This window comes from Megalops cyprinoides, chromosome 1 (genome assembly GCF_013368585.1).
Source record: "Megalops cyprinoides isolate fMegCyp1 chromosome 1, fMegCyp1.pri, whole genome shotgun sequence".
In the NCBI taxonomy this organism is placed as follows: Eukaryota; Metazoa; Chordata; class Actinopteri; order Elopiformes; family Megalopidae; genus Megalops; species Megalops cyprinoides.
This window is the reverse complement of record NC_050583.1, coordinates 9,932,105-9,947,744: the sequence shown is the minus strand read 5'-3', so window position 1 is coordinate 9,947,744 and position 15,640 is coordinate 9,932,105. Positions and strand designations below refer to the sequence as shown.

At 46.2% G+C, this 15,640-nt stretch overlaps 1 protein-coding gene across 1 annotated transcript; it reads right to left on the bottom strand.

The window, feature by feature from the left end:
* Positions 1-2,163: 2,163 nt before the first annotated feature.
* pmp22b (peripheral myelin protein 22b) lies at positions 2,164-11,994 on the bottom strand. Its single transcript, XM_036551878.1, has 5 exons — positions 11,889-11,994; positions 10,632-10,722; positions 10,225-10,318; positions 4,206-4,346; positions 2,164-2,390 (listed from the first exon to the last, which is right to left on the bottom strand). The coding sequence occupies exons 2-5, from the start codon at positions 10,707-10,709 to the stop codon at positions 2,230-2,232; spliced, it is 474 nt and encodes a 157-aa protein (XP_036407771.1). The 5' UTR covers positions 10,710-10,722; positions 11,889-11,994; the 3' UTR covers positions 2,164-2,229.
* Between the last annotated feature and the right edge of the window lie 3,646 nt (positions 11,995-15,640).

Genomic DNA, 15,640 nt, shown 5'->3' with positions numbered 1-15,640 from the left:
GCCGTTCCAGCCCGAGCAGCCGTGTCTACACTGCGGTCGTTGGGGGAGAAACTCGACCCGCGCGCCTGGAATACACTTGCTCTCGTTTCTCCCTGCCCATGACACCCCACACGTAATACGAGCCAATGCCACACTGGTATTTACCATCCCTGGCACTTGGGGACCCCAAAAGGTGATAGGCTCTCTCCAGCTCCCGGGTGCAGGAGTAAGGCTGGGAGTCACGTCCGCGTATCTGAACACACCACCCCCCAATTCCGACGAATACTGACACAATATGGTGGCAGCCAGGAGAACACACCCTAGAAGAGAAGCACTGTCCAACTCTACATGTACATTTACATACACACACGTGCTTTGAATAGATCGATTCAAACTTAGCATGTTCGTGGACACACATTACGTACAGGGCACAGACTACATTTGGCCACACAGATAGATAATTTGCATTCACTTTAATAGCACACAGTTATCTAAGACCAACCAGGTGTAGTTTACATCGGGAGGGATCCAAACGCTCTCGTTACAGTTCAATTCCTGCTCTTGCAAAGGTCCTCCAGACACAAGCACTCCCACTGGACCATTTTAACAGCACTCTGACCACGGACACAGGCAGCTCGTTCAACACGACGGCGCCTCCTGCTTCTTGTGGATTTTGTTTTTTGTTCTTTTTCTTCCTGCTGCAAAGGAATACACAGCAACTCATACTTAGCTCTACCTATCAGATGTTTTATTTAGCCAATTTGGTTTGTTTCTGTCTTTACAGGTTTACAGATGATTGACATTGGCATTGCATCTTTCCCCAAGCAGAACAGCGAAATCCCATAATTCCAGTGGGCTAAGGTTCTAGAACTGACAGTTACACTTCAAGTATGAGAAACAGACATTCACATCAGAACAGAAAGAAAGGGTTTACTTTTTTCCTCCTTCAGATGTACTGTACTGTAAAATATTTTTTCCCAGTCTCCCAATCTGAGTAAAATTTGCCTTCCACCATGTTCAGACAGGTAAGTTTTAGTTTGGTTTAATGCCCTCGTCGTTGGAACTCAGCCCTTTTACGCGGGCTGGCATCTGATTTGCTGGTCATGTAAAATAATCCCACAAAAAAACATTACTTTATGAGAGAAAGAACGAAACATTAATCTAAACGAACACTACTGTAGATTTAAGCCCTTCGACTGCTCTTTCCTGAAAACACTGCAGCCATACAGTAAAATCAGTGAAACATTGCAGATCTTTTAATACTGACATTTGATTTTAAATTTTTAAGTGAAATAAGAAAAACAAAACAAAAAAAAATCGAAGGAGGGGATGGCAAATAAAAATTGACAAATTACAAAGCCCCATCCCCTGACCTAAACATGTAGCTGAACTTGAACATCAGGCCAACATTCTTTTAATGCTTTTATTAAAAAAAAGACAAACTAAAAAAAGAAAATTTAGTAAAACCCTCTATGTACATAAGCAGTTAGGCACGAGTACATTACACTGAAGTCAATGGCTGTCAGACCTTTCACCTACTGCCTGTTTAAATCAAGTTATTTCACTCTAAATAAGGCTAAATGGCTATCGATAATAGGAATGGTAAATATATAGCACCATTTTTGTTGAAAAATAAATTTTAAAATAAAAAAATGAAAAAAAAATTGGCTTATCATACAGAAAAAAAATATTTTGTCAAGCTACCTTTTTTAATGGTTTATCCTAGCAGTCTCATTTGGTTTTTGCCTCTTTTTACCCCTAAAACAAGCACAGTTAAAACACAAATTTCCCTCTTGCGTTCTAGTTTATACATGCGCTTTGGTTAAAATGCTTCAAAAAAACTTTTTTTTCTTCTTTTCTATTTTTTTTTTGGTGATTTAAAGAAAACTATTCACACGAAAAAAATAAAACAAAGACTGGTTATGTCACCATGACAACATTTTTTTAGGCACTTAATTAGCTAAACAAAGCTCATAGGAGAATCTTTGTCAACAAAGCAACACAACAATACTATGTACATATATGTAAAAAGTGTTATAAATAGGTTTTAAACCATAGATACTATATACATCTTCAATTATAACAGTATTTGTTGTTTTGTGTTGGTGTCCCCCTCCCACACGCCCAACTGACCCCGCCCCCAGCCCCACCCCCCCTGCCACACCCACACACTGATGTCACTGAACTTGGCTATGGACGCGGTATGGTATGGTAGCAACGGAAAGCCCTGCAGCTTGAACGCGGCCCCCCTCATTCACGCTTTCTCAAGATGACGTAGATCAGTCCGCTGATCAACGCCAGGGGGAAGGCCACCCAGGCCAGGATGTAGGCGAAGCCGAAGGACTCAGTCTCCGGCACCCAGGTGGGGCTCATAACTGTGTAGATGATGGCACCGCTCATCACGAACAGACCTGCAGGGAAAGAGAGGGGTGTTGGGGGGAGAGAGAGATGGCCATGAGTGTCCGGTCCATGACACATGTCCTAGACTGAGCTCTGGTAGTGTGTGTAACTGAACCGGGCAGTCATGTGATTGAGTTCTGGATTGAGGTGGACAGATTTCTGGATTGAGCTGGATGGAGGTCCGGTTTGAGCTGGACAGAGGTCCAGTTTGAGCCGGACAAGGTTCTGGATTGAACTGGACAGAGGTCATATTGTGCGGTTCCGGTCATGCGGCTGGTGTGCTGGCGGCCTCTCTGGGCTGCTCGGAACCCGGCCCACTGCACCGGCGTGACTGGACTGTTTAGACGCTGGTATCGGCTGGGCTGAAGGCAGGCCGCCTACGGGCTCGGCGGTGCTGACATTTCGGCTTGTGTCAGAGCTCTGTCCCTGCTGCCAAGCCCTGGGAGCGTGGGCACCTGCCTCTCTGATGCCCTGAGCTCTGCTGCTGCTGCCCTCTGCCTTCTGGCTTCCGGGACACAATACTGCCCCAGCCCATAGACACACACACACACACACACAGACACACACACACACACATACATATATATGCACATACAGGACCGGAACCAGGCCTTTGGACCAGAGATGAGTCTGCCGACATACACACACACACACACACTCACCCGGAACCAGGCCTTTGGACCAAAGGTGAATCTGCCCACACACACACATACAATACACCAATACAAGTAAAGTCTTCACCAAACACATACACAACAACCATCTGCAACTCGCACACCCACACGTACGCACACGCAGACAGACACAAAAGAACAGAAAAAACTCAGTGACGTGGACATATTTATCCATACGCATACAGTACAATACAAAGACTAACAGACTTAACCATACACACACAAAGCGCCAGGAAAAAAACTATGCACATTCTGTCTCTGGGCCCGCTTGGCAAATGAAACTCGGTGCGCACTCAAAGCTTTCCCTCTTTACAAAGAACGTGGGCGGGTTTCTCTCTGGCCTGTGGTTTGCTCTGTCTAAGAGGAGAGATCGTCTTTGTTTACACCTGTCTGTCTCTGTTTGTGAGGCCATGTTTTAAAGCTTTGCCCTGCAAGTGCGACTGAACAGAACAGATGGAAGAGCATTTGAACCAAACAAAGAGCTGGACCCGGGACTCTTGTTTATAATTTAAGAGGTGTGTTTTCATGCCGCTCCTGACTGCCACAGAAAGGGGCGGGACTCTGTGACTCAACAACGTCAAGGCCTTGTGTCCTCAGAGCTGTTTAACACAGCGAGAAAACAGCCAGTTGTCTGATCTGCGCTTTTTATCTGTGGAATCAGTAGAGAGTGACAGGCAGGAAGTGGAGTGTGTGTGTGTGTTTCCTCAGGGCTTTGGGAGCTGCTACAGGTGCGGCCTGTTTGAACTCTGTTCAGAAAAGATCTCTTTACAAGACACACGCGTGGCGAATAAGAGGGATTGTGATCATGGACACATAATCTCTAGTTTGTCTGAAACCTGTCTGTCTGTCTGTAATCTGGGGCAGCAGTGTCCCAGGACCACGGCTAGTAACCAAAAGTTGCTGGCTCCACCCTCTGCTGGGCCACTGCTGTTGTACCCTTGCGTAGAGTTACATTTCAGTTCATATTTTAAGAAAGGTTCCAGGTAAAGCCTGTTCCACAAGGCCCCACAGCTCCATGCACTGGGCTACATCGGTCCCCTCCCTCAGTTTTTTCTGAGGTGTAGATCCGTTCTGTGAATATGCTTACATGTGACATAGGGCTCTCATGACAGACAGTGGGTGGGGGGGTTTATGGAGGACGGTTATACTTACTGGCCAGAATCTGGAAGATGCCGGTGAGGAAGAAGCGTCCGCCCTTCTGGAGGGTGAAGAGCTGGCAGAAGAACAGGAAGAGGGAGAGGAAGCTGAAGATGATGGACAGGATCATCAGGGCTTGGACTGCCTGGATCCACTCTGTAATGGAGAGAGAATGGGGGAGGGGAGCAGAAAGTTAGCATGACAGTGAACGCAATGACAATGAGCTGTAGTGTGGAGTGGTGGGTAAGAACTGCTGGACTCATTAGATGTGGACTGTGGGTAAAAATCTTGTGTTGGATTCCCATTGACAAAGGTACTTTCACAGTTAGTCACAGCTAAACACAGTTATCATTCAGCTGTACAAATGTCATATAGGTACCCCAGGAAAAGAAGAACCATGAAGCAATTCTGCTGTAATCAAACGATGGAGCCAAAGCAAATAACTAACCCAAGATTCTGCTCAACTACTGTTATGTACACAGATCAGTCTCCCCTGAGGTGCAAACAAGCAAGCACACACTTTTAACCTTGACCATCAGGTCCAAGGTCGCGCGGCAGATGCAAACGGCCAGTGCTAATGCTAATATCCGACCTTAGGGAACAGCCTAAAACGAAACGCAGCATCGATATGGCACATGGGGAGAGGCCGTATCTCACCCGCTGCCCGGAATCGCTCACGTCTCCACGGTAATGGGTTTCCTGTTCCTAAAAGCACTGCATTCGATACCTTCCTCCCCCTCACAAACAGTGGAGCACCAGCCCGCCGGATCGATCCATCAGGAAACCTCCTCACTCCCAAGACAAACAAAGACGGGCAGAGCACCGCTCCTTAACCCCTTCATCGCCTGCGCCATGTTTGTGCTGTCTGCCTTCCTGCGTTACAGTTAGCCGAGATAACACACTCGGGAACTGGGGGCGTGTGTGTTTAAATGGGCATTCTTCGATGTTTCCTGCAATTCACAGCATGCCCGTGAGCTGGCAAACCCGAATGCTTCCAAAACAGTGCCGAATATTGGAGTTTTCCTTCCTGAATGATGTGTGTGTGGCACAATCGAATGCAGACGTCCATTCTTAAGGAAACTTTGAGGGGCAACAATGAGGGCAGAGCTAATGACGTCCGGTTACTGTTCCTATGGCTACGCTCTGAATTTAGTTTCTCAAATGGCAAGAGAGTGACTTACTGTGTACTTTGGACGTTAAGTGGTTTACATTCAGGATATTGTGCAGCTATAGCATGTTTCTCTCACTCCAGCCCCATATGATGGAAGCTGCTTCTTATTAAAACATTACGAGGGGCCGGTGTAGCAATCCCCAGGCTCGGATTCAACCTAAAACCAAAGCACTTTGTCTCAAAGTTTGATTAACGAATTTAAACAAGTTCTACTTTTTTTTTTTAGGTTTTGGAAGCGTCAGAGGATAATAATAACAAATAACACTTACCTAAATTTAGTAGGTATGGACAAAGCTGCAATGTTTGGACTATAAGTCCACTCCTGCCAGTGCCAGATGTAAATACAGTGCTTTCAGAACCCAAAGCCCCATGTAGGGGCAATAATACAGCATCGATAATGCCCTGCCCACTGTCATTCCAGAGTTTTGGGAATTTATTTTAATTTATATTGCACCTCACAGCTAACATTACCCCTTGCCCAAAAAAAGGGCGTGAAGGACTCCACAGTTTACGGCAGACACTCCTCACTCTACCTCTCTCCCTCCTTCCTCCCCCCCCCCCCCGATTGGCACAACTGCATTGCTGTATCTGGTACGCAGGGTCTGTGTGGAGTGTCCGTTTCTTGCCGAGGGGGGCGGGGTCTCCTGCGTGCAGGCCACCTACGTGCTCAGGTTTCCTACAGGAGCTCCTTATCTCCTCGCGGCACAAGTCCTGCCACCTCCCTGCTCTCATGTTCAGCTGTGTCTGCGAGACCGTTTTAGCCCGGGCCTCTGTGCCACAGAACGCCTTCCCAGAGTTCCTCTGCGGTCCACACTCCACAGGCGGAGTAACGGTCAGTCGTCCCACCCGCCGGTGAATACCCAGTGATGAACTACGGCCGATTCACTGGTTCCTGAACACAGCCACGTATGTGTAAGATGTTCAGTTTCATTCATAAAAACATTCCGTGATCCCATGAAAGCATAAGAGCACGAAACCTGAAAGCAGAAATGTTCGACCTCCTGGCTGCGAAAAAAATCAAAGCGGAATTCTCATACACCATGCGCGCGTAGAGATTGGAGTAAATTAGGTTACAGTGTGTTTCTTTTCTATTCCTGACATTTGAGGTTTCAGGATTTTATAATTTCCCAAACGTGTATCAGATTTAGGTGTGACGCAGCACAGGAATTCGGGGGTTAACAAGCGTGGTACATGCCGCCCAAGGGAAAAATCTCATCTGAACAAAAGGAAATGAGGGATTATGTAACAAAGTACATTAGCGCACAACAACCCCCCCATACAACTCGTATGGCAGGTATTTGCATAAAAACAAGACCGTATTATGATGTGTTCATGTTTGGTATGGATATCAGGCATTTGTGCTGCTTGTGCCAGTTTTCTTTTGCCAGAAACGTACTGGTTATAACTTAAAAATGCAGTCGTACATGTGAACATTCCCATGTTAGCTTACTATTACACTACACATATGTGACATTACCGGGTGACTTCCAAGTGTTCCCTATCATAAGCACCCTGATATCACTCCCTATTGAAATTCCCCTGGATGTAGGGCATCGCCTGTTGCTAAAAGCATGATCACACTGTCGGGTTTAGCCTGAAAACCACTTCTCACCTTTATGTCGAGGTATCTTATTACCGCCATGTTTCAAAAAAGGACCTTTTTTTTCCTTTACCAAAAACGGTCTGTCTGACCATTTCTGGAGTCATAACTCATGACCAAACTGAATATGTGTGTGTCTGTGTGTGGGGATATGTGCATGTGTGTGGGAATGCTTGTTTTCTTCAGTGCTTTATTGGTGTGAGAGATTTTTAGGCAGGTGTTGCTCTTACCATTATTTCAGACACTCACCAGTATCTTAAACTCTGCTGAATTCATAGGTAGTTCAAAATAAATGACCATATAATGACTACCACAAACATGGTATACATTAACTAAAAAAACAGCAACAATCACCCACTGTTGTGGAAGCTCTGTATTGAGGTATGCCTAAATCACTGTGCCATTGTCTCAGGTTTGGTGTGTATTTGGCTTTCCTCATGTTAGTGTATCCAACGTTTCAGGAGTGAACAGGAAAAGGACAAACATAAACGATACCAACTGATTGACTAAGTAGAAAACTTTGCACCTTAGAGTATTGAAGGAGGTGAACTCCTGCTTACTGGCGGAATGAAATACTATCACAAGGCCCAGATCACTGCATTCACAGAGCAGCTTACTCTGTTTTCACAACAGTCAGAACAATAATAACAAACGTAACAAGCAGCCACAATCTGGTTAAAGTAATCCGATGATGATCACGCCTCCTTCTAGATCTGCCCTTTTGCCGTTTTTTGCATGGCGTCCAAGGGGTTTTAACAACCGAAACAAAACAGCACTCGCATAACTCTTAGGGAGAATGCGCACAATTGCCAAGGCTAATCGGGCACTTAAGACATTAAATGCTGCCTTAAGATAAAGAGGCCGTTATCAACAAACAAAGAGTTCCATAAACCGATTCTAAAAATACATATATTTATGGCTCTGTGAAGTAAACAGGCCTTTCACCTCTTCCTTCCTGAGTCATGCCGGTACTGCTGGACCTGACAGTAGTATTCCTCCCCTCGTGGGGAGTGGCTCTGGGCCTGGTCGGGCTCAGATAAGATCGCAGCGCTCGAGTCTGCACGGTCATTGTTCATCTCCAGCAGGAACACTAGCAGGTCGGATCTGTCCAGGAAAAATAAAATCTAACAGGAACACGGGCGGATTGTGTCCTTGTCTCTCGGCTTCCTCTCTGCCGAGTCCCGGCTCTATTTTGAGAGAGGGAGCAGAGCAGGCGGGCGAGGGGGTGCATCCGCTGCCAGTTTTTACCCTCTTTTTACCGGGCGTGGCCGAGGTTTACAGCATCGGGACCCTTGTGTGTGTGTGTATATGTGCATGTGTGTGTATGTGCATGCATGTAAGTATTCATTCCAGTTTGAAGGTCATTCCAGCTAACTATAAGTTGTCTAAGCCTCAGGTTCCCGAATAATATGTCGGGACCCACTGGTGGGTCACAAGAGGGGTTTGAGGTGAGTGAAGAGGAATATATGAAAAATATGTCCTACCCCAATCATAAACCTTCACATTAATAAAACTAAACCTACACAAATATGCATGCTTAATGCCATGTCATCCTTTTGAAATTTCAACCATTTTGTAACTCCATATTTGAACCTATGTCATGCAGCATTTTAATAAAGCGTGGGTCACAGGGAATGCATTTAAGTGGGTTTGGGGTTCAGAGAGTTTTGGGGTCCCCCACGCTAAGCTGTTCAGACAGAGGCTACTCTTCAGGGTCTTAAGATCCTGTAGCTGTGGTCCATTTCAGGGCGTGCTGATGACTGTCATTCCAGAGTCCCTCTGACTCATTCAGTTGCTCTGTGTCTTCTCATTATCAGCTGAACGACACTCATTAAAGGTCTGATCCGCCTGCCAAAAAGGGGACGCGCTTGCGCTCCACCTCGCAGAGGGAGGCGCTGTGACGCCGAATCTGCCCAGGAACGGCGGCTACGCCCTGTTTATCGATCCGCGCGCTCGCCTCTGCTCCGCGGGGACGCCTGTCAGAGGCGCGTCTGTGTTTCTGTCAGCCGCTCGGATGAAAGAGAGCTCGGCGCCGGGCCCTCAGAAAGGCTCTCCTTTCAGACTGCGGCAAGGCTCTGGGGGGGGGGGGGGTAGGCCCTGTTTTCTTCTCCAACGACTAACGCAAGCGCTGTCGATCAAACGCTCCACGCCAGACAGAGCTGCAGGATGCGAGTCCCACCGTCACAAGGCGTTTGCGGTGGAGCGAACAGGCGATGCACGTGTGACCTTTTCAGCTGACAAAAGACCTCACTGAGGAGAACTCAGACCATGCAAATCACCCTTGCAGCAATGAGCAGCTTAGGAGCCAGACAGCCATGAACTAAGGCTACTGACAGTTTCTGGAATCTTCTCTTTGCACGCTATTATTTTGGATAATTGGGGGGGGGGTCACTGATACTCAGGAGACGTGAAACGTTTAAAAGAGTGTTTCTTTGGGGTATTCCACAATTCTGTTTCTGTGGGTGGCCAGGTGACATACCTTTAACACTTGCCTTTAGAATGTGCCCAGTAATCAAAATAATCCAGGCCACTTAGTACCGTGTGCCTGTGCTCTCCTGTGGTACAGGCGGCTTGTCCTAAGTGTAGCCCCCAGCTGCTGAGGCTCTCATTTTCTTAATGACCTCACGGGGTTCACCACCTGATACCAGGGCGGCACAACATGTTCCACTCAAGGAGTCCAAAGACCTTTGAGCGCAAGCATCAGCGCCTGGACACGGACTTTAAATAGCCCCACCCCCCCCCTCGCCCCCCACCTTCCAGGGTCTGCTCTCTGCTCACCACACGGGAGGCTGAATATGGACATAACACCAGAACTATTTATACAGTGAGGAGTCCTTGAGTCAGGGGGAATCGCAGTTCCACGCCCTCACCCCTAGATGGCAGCACAGAGTCACAGCGGAGACCTGGCACGCCCACTGTCGAACGCCTCACGGAGTGCTGTGCCTCACCAGTTATGCGAAGTTGAAGCCACGCGCTAATTCTCCGTATGGTATGCAGCGACAGCACTTGCATTCTGACTCACAACCCTGCAGAGCTAAACCACAGCACGCCACAATAAACCAGGACGATTACCTTTCCAAGGGGGCGCAGTTAGCAGCAAACAGGTTGTGAGTGTAATGTTGTGACTGTATGGGTTAAATCAGCTTTAAGCAGCGCCTGCAGTATTGTGTCATAGGGGACTGGAGCGTATGAAGACCGATAGTGGGGAAACGGTGTTATGTAATGGGTGTTACAGGCAACGCACAGCGACAGAGCTGACTCACCTCCAGCGAAGGCAGGGTCGCAGTGATACCCTCCGTTGGTTGTGGAGCAGTTCGACCACAGATCTGAGCTGCTGGTCGACCCTACTGTCCAGGCCTGTGAGAACACACAGCAAACACTTTTAACACCAGCAGCTGCAAACCAGCTTTATGCCTTACATGCCTCTACTTCGGAAAACTGTTTTTAGAAAACAGTGACTAAAAAATACAAAGGCAAGACACAATTGTTTCTGACCAAATGAGAAAAAAAATACAAGGCTTAACTGTGGTTCAGACCTCTTGTTGTTAGACAACAGATTCAACATGTTGCTGTAAAAGCTGGAACCGTAAGACAGTGCTTCCCACATATGAATATAAAACGTTAAACTAAATGGCAAAAAATATATATACATATATATATATATACTCACGCTGACAATAGTTGATACAAAGAGGAGAACCAGAGCAGCAAGGTGCAGGATAATGATTCCAAGTAGTAGGAGCAGCATTTTTCAGGCAGATCTAAACAGGTGAGGAGAAATATACACGTTCAGCCTCAGAGCCAGTTGCGCTGTCAGTGCGGCTCGGCTGAGTTTCCAGCGAGCTAGATGCGAATAGAATGGGTGTGTCGCTCCGCGTCTGCAGTACCAGGTCCGAACGCGGGGCCGCGCCCTTTCCGAACTTTATTTTTACCGTGGAATGTTTATTTCTGTTTAAGGGGCGAAAATGCTCACGTTAAAGTTTGTGTTCTACCCTTTCTTTCAGCTCCTGTCTAGACAGACTACACAGGTTTGAAAATGTTTTCAATATGCAAAACATATTCGTCAAATGCTAATTAACTTCTAAAAATGCGAATGGTTATTACTGTTACAATGGTTATGACTGTTTTCCCAAACTCAATAATTTCATATTTAAAGTGCAACCATTATACTGTTTTATTATTTTTTGTTGCAATTTTATTCAACGAAAAACATAAATAATAGGTCTGAAAGATTTCGTTAAAACAGTCACGTATTCATATCTAGACGTAAGATATCAGTGCGAATAAATCAAAAACAAATTAAGCAGACCAATGGAAAAATCCACCTCTGCGTAGTCAGAGCGCTGACCGTTACTCTGTCACAAAGCAGCCATTCAGCCAAGACTGCAATGACTTTTAAAACTTTTAAGCTCCACCAGACCCGTACGACTGCGTTGTAAGCAATTATTTGATTAACCAAAACTAAACCATGCACAAACCTTATTGTTACGCAAGATGCACATAACTTATCTACTAACGCGATTTCAGAGGTAAAATCAGAATTATAACCTACGTTAAGAAAGCTAACATAAGAGAAATGGTGCATCACAAAACATATTTGCTCATTGTTTTAATAGCAAGAACTAAAATTAATCCTTCGTTAGCCTAATTGTAGACAAGATTTTCGTTGCTTCAGTGAAAGCTATTTATACGCAAAATGATGTAAATTTGCATCTTCAGATTTAAAAATTTAAAAGCCCATGAGTATCGATACGATAGCTCTCTGCTGATGCCCCTGTGCGTTTATAAACTAGTTAACTGCTTCAAGCGAAGGCGAAAATGCCGCTCTCAGGTTTTCATAGTCAATAACAAGTTAGAGGTGTTGTATTATATTAGTTTTAGCGCAGTGACAAAAATTTACAAATAACGGACCGCATGTCCAACTTACTCAAAGCCAGGTGAAACAATTCCACAAAAAATTGGGCAGCAGAAGAAGCCAGATGCAGTGCAACCTTCCCCCAAAGTCCGGTAAAACGGTAGTCCCTCAGTCCACAGTCCTCTGACTAGATTGATGCCAGAAGTACAGCCGCAGTTATAAAGTGTCTCATTATGGCAAAACAACGCCCCGCGTACGTCCTTACGTCAGGGCGCGCCCTTCTCTGACAGCTTGGTTCCCAGTATATCCCACAGAACACAATGCGTAATAGCGCAGGAAAACCGCTTGGAAGTTACTCACACACAGCGTGTATACTAGTTCATTTATAGAACGTTGTTTGGTTCTCATGGTAACCAGAAAACACAAAGAACCTTTGCACTTGAAGAGTTTATCATTTGTCTCTGTTTGTTTCCATTTGCTTTTTAAAAAAAACTGGTGCCTATTTGCCAAGTTTTGTAAACTGTGAAGAGAAGGGAAAATTAATTTAATTTAATTTGGCTCGTGTATTATTAGTGATTCTTCAGCCCACAACAATTATTTGTTAAATATACATTTTCAACAGAACAGAGCTTAACTCTATTATTTTTTATTATTCACTGATTTTTACGTTGTAACGGTTTGCGGCAATTTGCATGTCGTGGATTTTTTTTTTTTTTTTTTTTTTCATTTTTGACAGCTGGGCAGTGTCCGTAGATGGCGTTCTGTAGGCATTTTGATCCATCTTACCCAAATATATTCTAGAAACTCAGACACCACGGTGGAGGTCTGGGATCAGAATTAAGTCACATCCGTAACGTCCACCGCTACATTGTTCCGAGCCGGCTGAATAACTGCATGGATGTCTCTGTCCGCACCGTTATCCGCCCTGGCGTTGCCCTGGGAATGAAGCACGTAAACACGTGGGCCCCGGGTTCTCTTTCCGCCGCTGCGGTCCGCCTGACTCACCACATGTGTGAAAGTGTGGACGGGAATGCCCGGCGCCGAGCCTCTGGGAGGCCCCCTGGTATGCGCAGAATGCCACAGGATAAAGAAACACCCCTTTTTTACTCATGTCAAGAGAGGATGTCAAATAAAGGCAGGGTGGGAGAGGGGAGGGAGTGTCAGAGCGCACAGCGGGAAGTCACGTCGATGTCACTCACATCCGTATCACAGACTGCAGCTTCCTTTCGCTACGTACAGAATACCTCATCTGGCACCAGAATCCGAGGGCGCACACCAGCTCCTGCGTTATCGCGTTGCCTCTGTGACAGTGGTTAAGTTCTGCGGAAATGCAGTTTTTGAATGTTAAAGGATTAGTCAGATGTGTAGTTTAAACAACTGTGGAAATTCCCTCTTGAAAAACACAGAACAAACTATACTGATAGTTTTTACTTATTGCTTTTTAATGAAATGTTTACAGTTTTTAGTGATGGCAGTATGGTTAACATAATGTGATAAAAAAAAATGCAGGCAAATCAATGTAGACTACATTAATAAAAGAAATCTCTGTACCTGCCAAACCATTGCAATGGTTGCTCATACAGTAAACCATTTTCACACTGTTATTTGTATGAAACACCTAGTACACATCAGTTAGCAATTCTTGTACCGTTCTGAACTGAATTCCTTCCAGCTTTTTTGACATAGACCAGAAAGTCGACTCTTTGACCGAACCTCTTACGCTGCACAAGTTCCATGAATCCCTTTCAAAATGAACACTCTTATCTGTATTGTTTTTGGACAATCCTTGCACAGCTGAAGCCTGGGCCTGCTTGCCAACACCCCTTAAATGTGGGAACGTTCTGGCAGCTAAACGCACAAAGCCAAGAGCGGCGGCACGTTGTAAGGACGTCTCGAGACCCTTGACACCCAAGCGGCTCAATCACGCAAATTGATTATGATTTATGCGTCCCCCGTGTCCTGAGACACGAGGTCACACTGATAGGCTAATAAATTTAGCCGTTTAGTTAAAGCCACACTTTGTTTGGCTTGGTCGGTCTCGTTTGGCTCCCCGGTTTCCTCGTGGCCATTCCCAGGAACGAGCAGTCCAGTGGTGGGAAAGGGCTGTCACTTGGTTGGTCGTTAGAGGAAGATCGGTGACACTTCGCAGTGCAGTCTGTCACTGGAGCGGCCTCGCCCCGCTGTTCCCCGCACGTCCGACCTGAAGCCTGAAATGTCTGGTTCGCTTCCAGGACATTGTGTTACTGTGAAGCTGCGCTCCCTGTTCCTATCCCTTGCATACCTATTCCTGTTCAGGTGAGATGAAATGATGAAGTCTTCTTATGTGTGCAGTGGTGCGTGTGTGCAGATCACAGTCAACATGCAGGTCTGAGCTTGAAGGGTCAGAACAAATCACTTGACCCTTCAAAACAAATCACAGGCCTCTCTTTACATTGCATTATATTATTGGCAATCGGCTTACATAGGCTATTGTTTTTTTGCATGGATATTTACTGAGGCAATTGCTGGTTAACCTTGCCCAAGGGTACAGCAGCAGTGCCCTTGTGGGGAATCAGACCCACAACCTTTTGGTTATAAGCCCTGCCCCTTACCAATATGCTACACTACTGCCTATTTTCATCCACTTTCAGCCTCTAATTATTTCCAGTGTTGACTTTATCCTGGGGGGGCTGAGCCCATTCAACAAGATCAGGTGAAGAACGTGTTTGGAAAATCATTGAAAAGCAAGTAATGCATTTGGCCTTACCAGTGTACTCAGGCATGGCTACACAGGAGGGGCATAAGCCCACATTTTGGAAGGAGGTCTGGGACATTGACCATAGAAAGCTGAAAGCTCTGTTCTGGTGCATGTTTCTAATCTGGAACAGCCTCACGGCTGGCATGGCCAGATAACCCCTGGTCAGCCTCTGTTCCCCCCTGTTCTCACACGGCTCACGCTTCCCAGAATGCATCTGTGAGAACGGACAGCGTTTCCACGGGCTTGCCGCCGCTGCTTATCGGCGCGGACTCCGAGGACGAGGGAATGTCCCCCGCGTCGCGCTGAGTCACGCGACGCCGAGAAGGCGCACTGCGGTGTCAGAATAAGCCGGCCTTTTAACTCATTACAGAGATGACGTTATCGACTTTGTGAATTAGTCTGCTGGAATATACCGTGTATTTACCCACTTACTGTGGCTCTGTATCAGAGCCAGATCCAGACTGGGTGTGGTGTGTGTGTGTGTGTACGTGTGTGTGTGTGTGTACGTGTACATACTGTATACGTATACATATACATACAGTGTACATATACATACAGATATACATGTACACATAAATATATATATATGTATAAAAATAGGCCTATCCTAGGCTAGCCATGGAGGCCTGCACATATCATTTTGGGGTTGTAGTCATGTTGAGTTGTTGTAGTTATTTTTTTTCCTTACGGAGTTCTGAAGTTGTCACAACAGCTCACGTCCCAGCTGTGAAAACCGATCTCTCTTTACACATCTGGCAGCCTTTGAACGGACTCCGTCTGTCCCTGCGGGGAACTGTGGAGAATGCCCTGACGCGATTGGCCTCGGGCGCGGGCCCTCTGACCCCGCCCCGCTCCCCCGGATTGCCGAGCTAAGTGTGTAGGAGGAGGAGAAGGAGGAGGCCACCGCTCCCTGGAGTGAGACTCGGTCTGCTCCAGGTCATCTCAGTTTACTGCAGGTCTGTCTAACGTGAAGCCGTCCACCGGGAGAATGAGAACCGCTTAGACCTTTAACCCATTAAAGCACAGATTTACTGGCAGTGACCGGATTTGCCCTCAAATGAAAATAAATTTATGCATGTAAGAAATC

Bases quoted from the DNA above. Each gene is read 5' to 3' on its own strand.
- pmp22b (XM_036551878.1), bottom strand. From the start codon at position 10,709: ATGCTGCTCCTACTACTTGGAATCATTATCCTGCACCTTGCTGCTCTG. The intron at 10,319-10,631 runs GTGAGTATATAT...GTGTTCTCACAG, and splicing joins TTGTATCAACTATTGTCAGC to GCCTGGACAGTAGGGTCGAC. The intron at 4,347-10,224 runs GTGAGTCAGCTC...TCTCCATTACAG, and splicing joins CGACCCTGCCTTCGCTGGAG to AGTGGATCCAGGCAGTCCAA.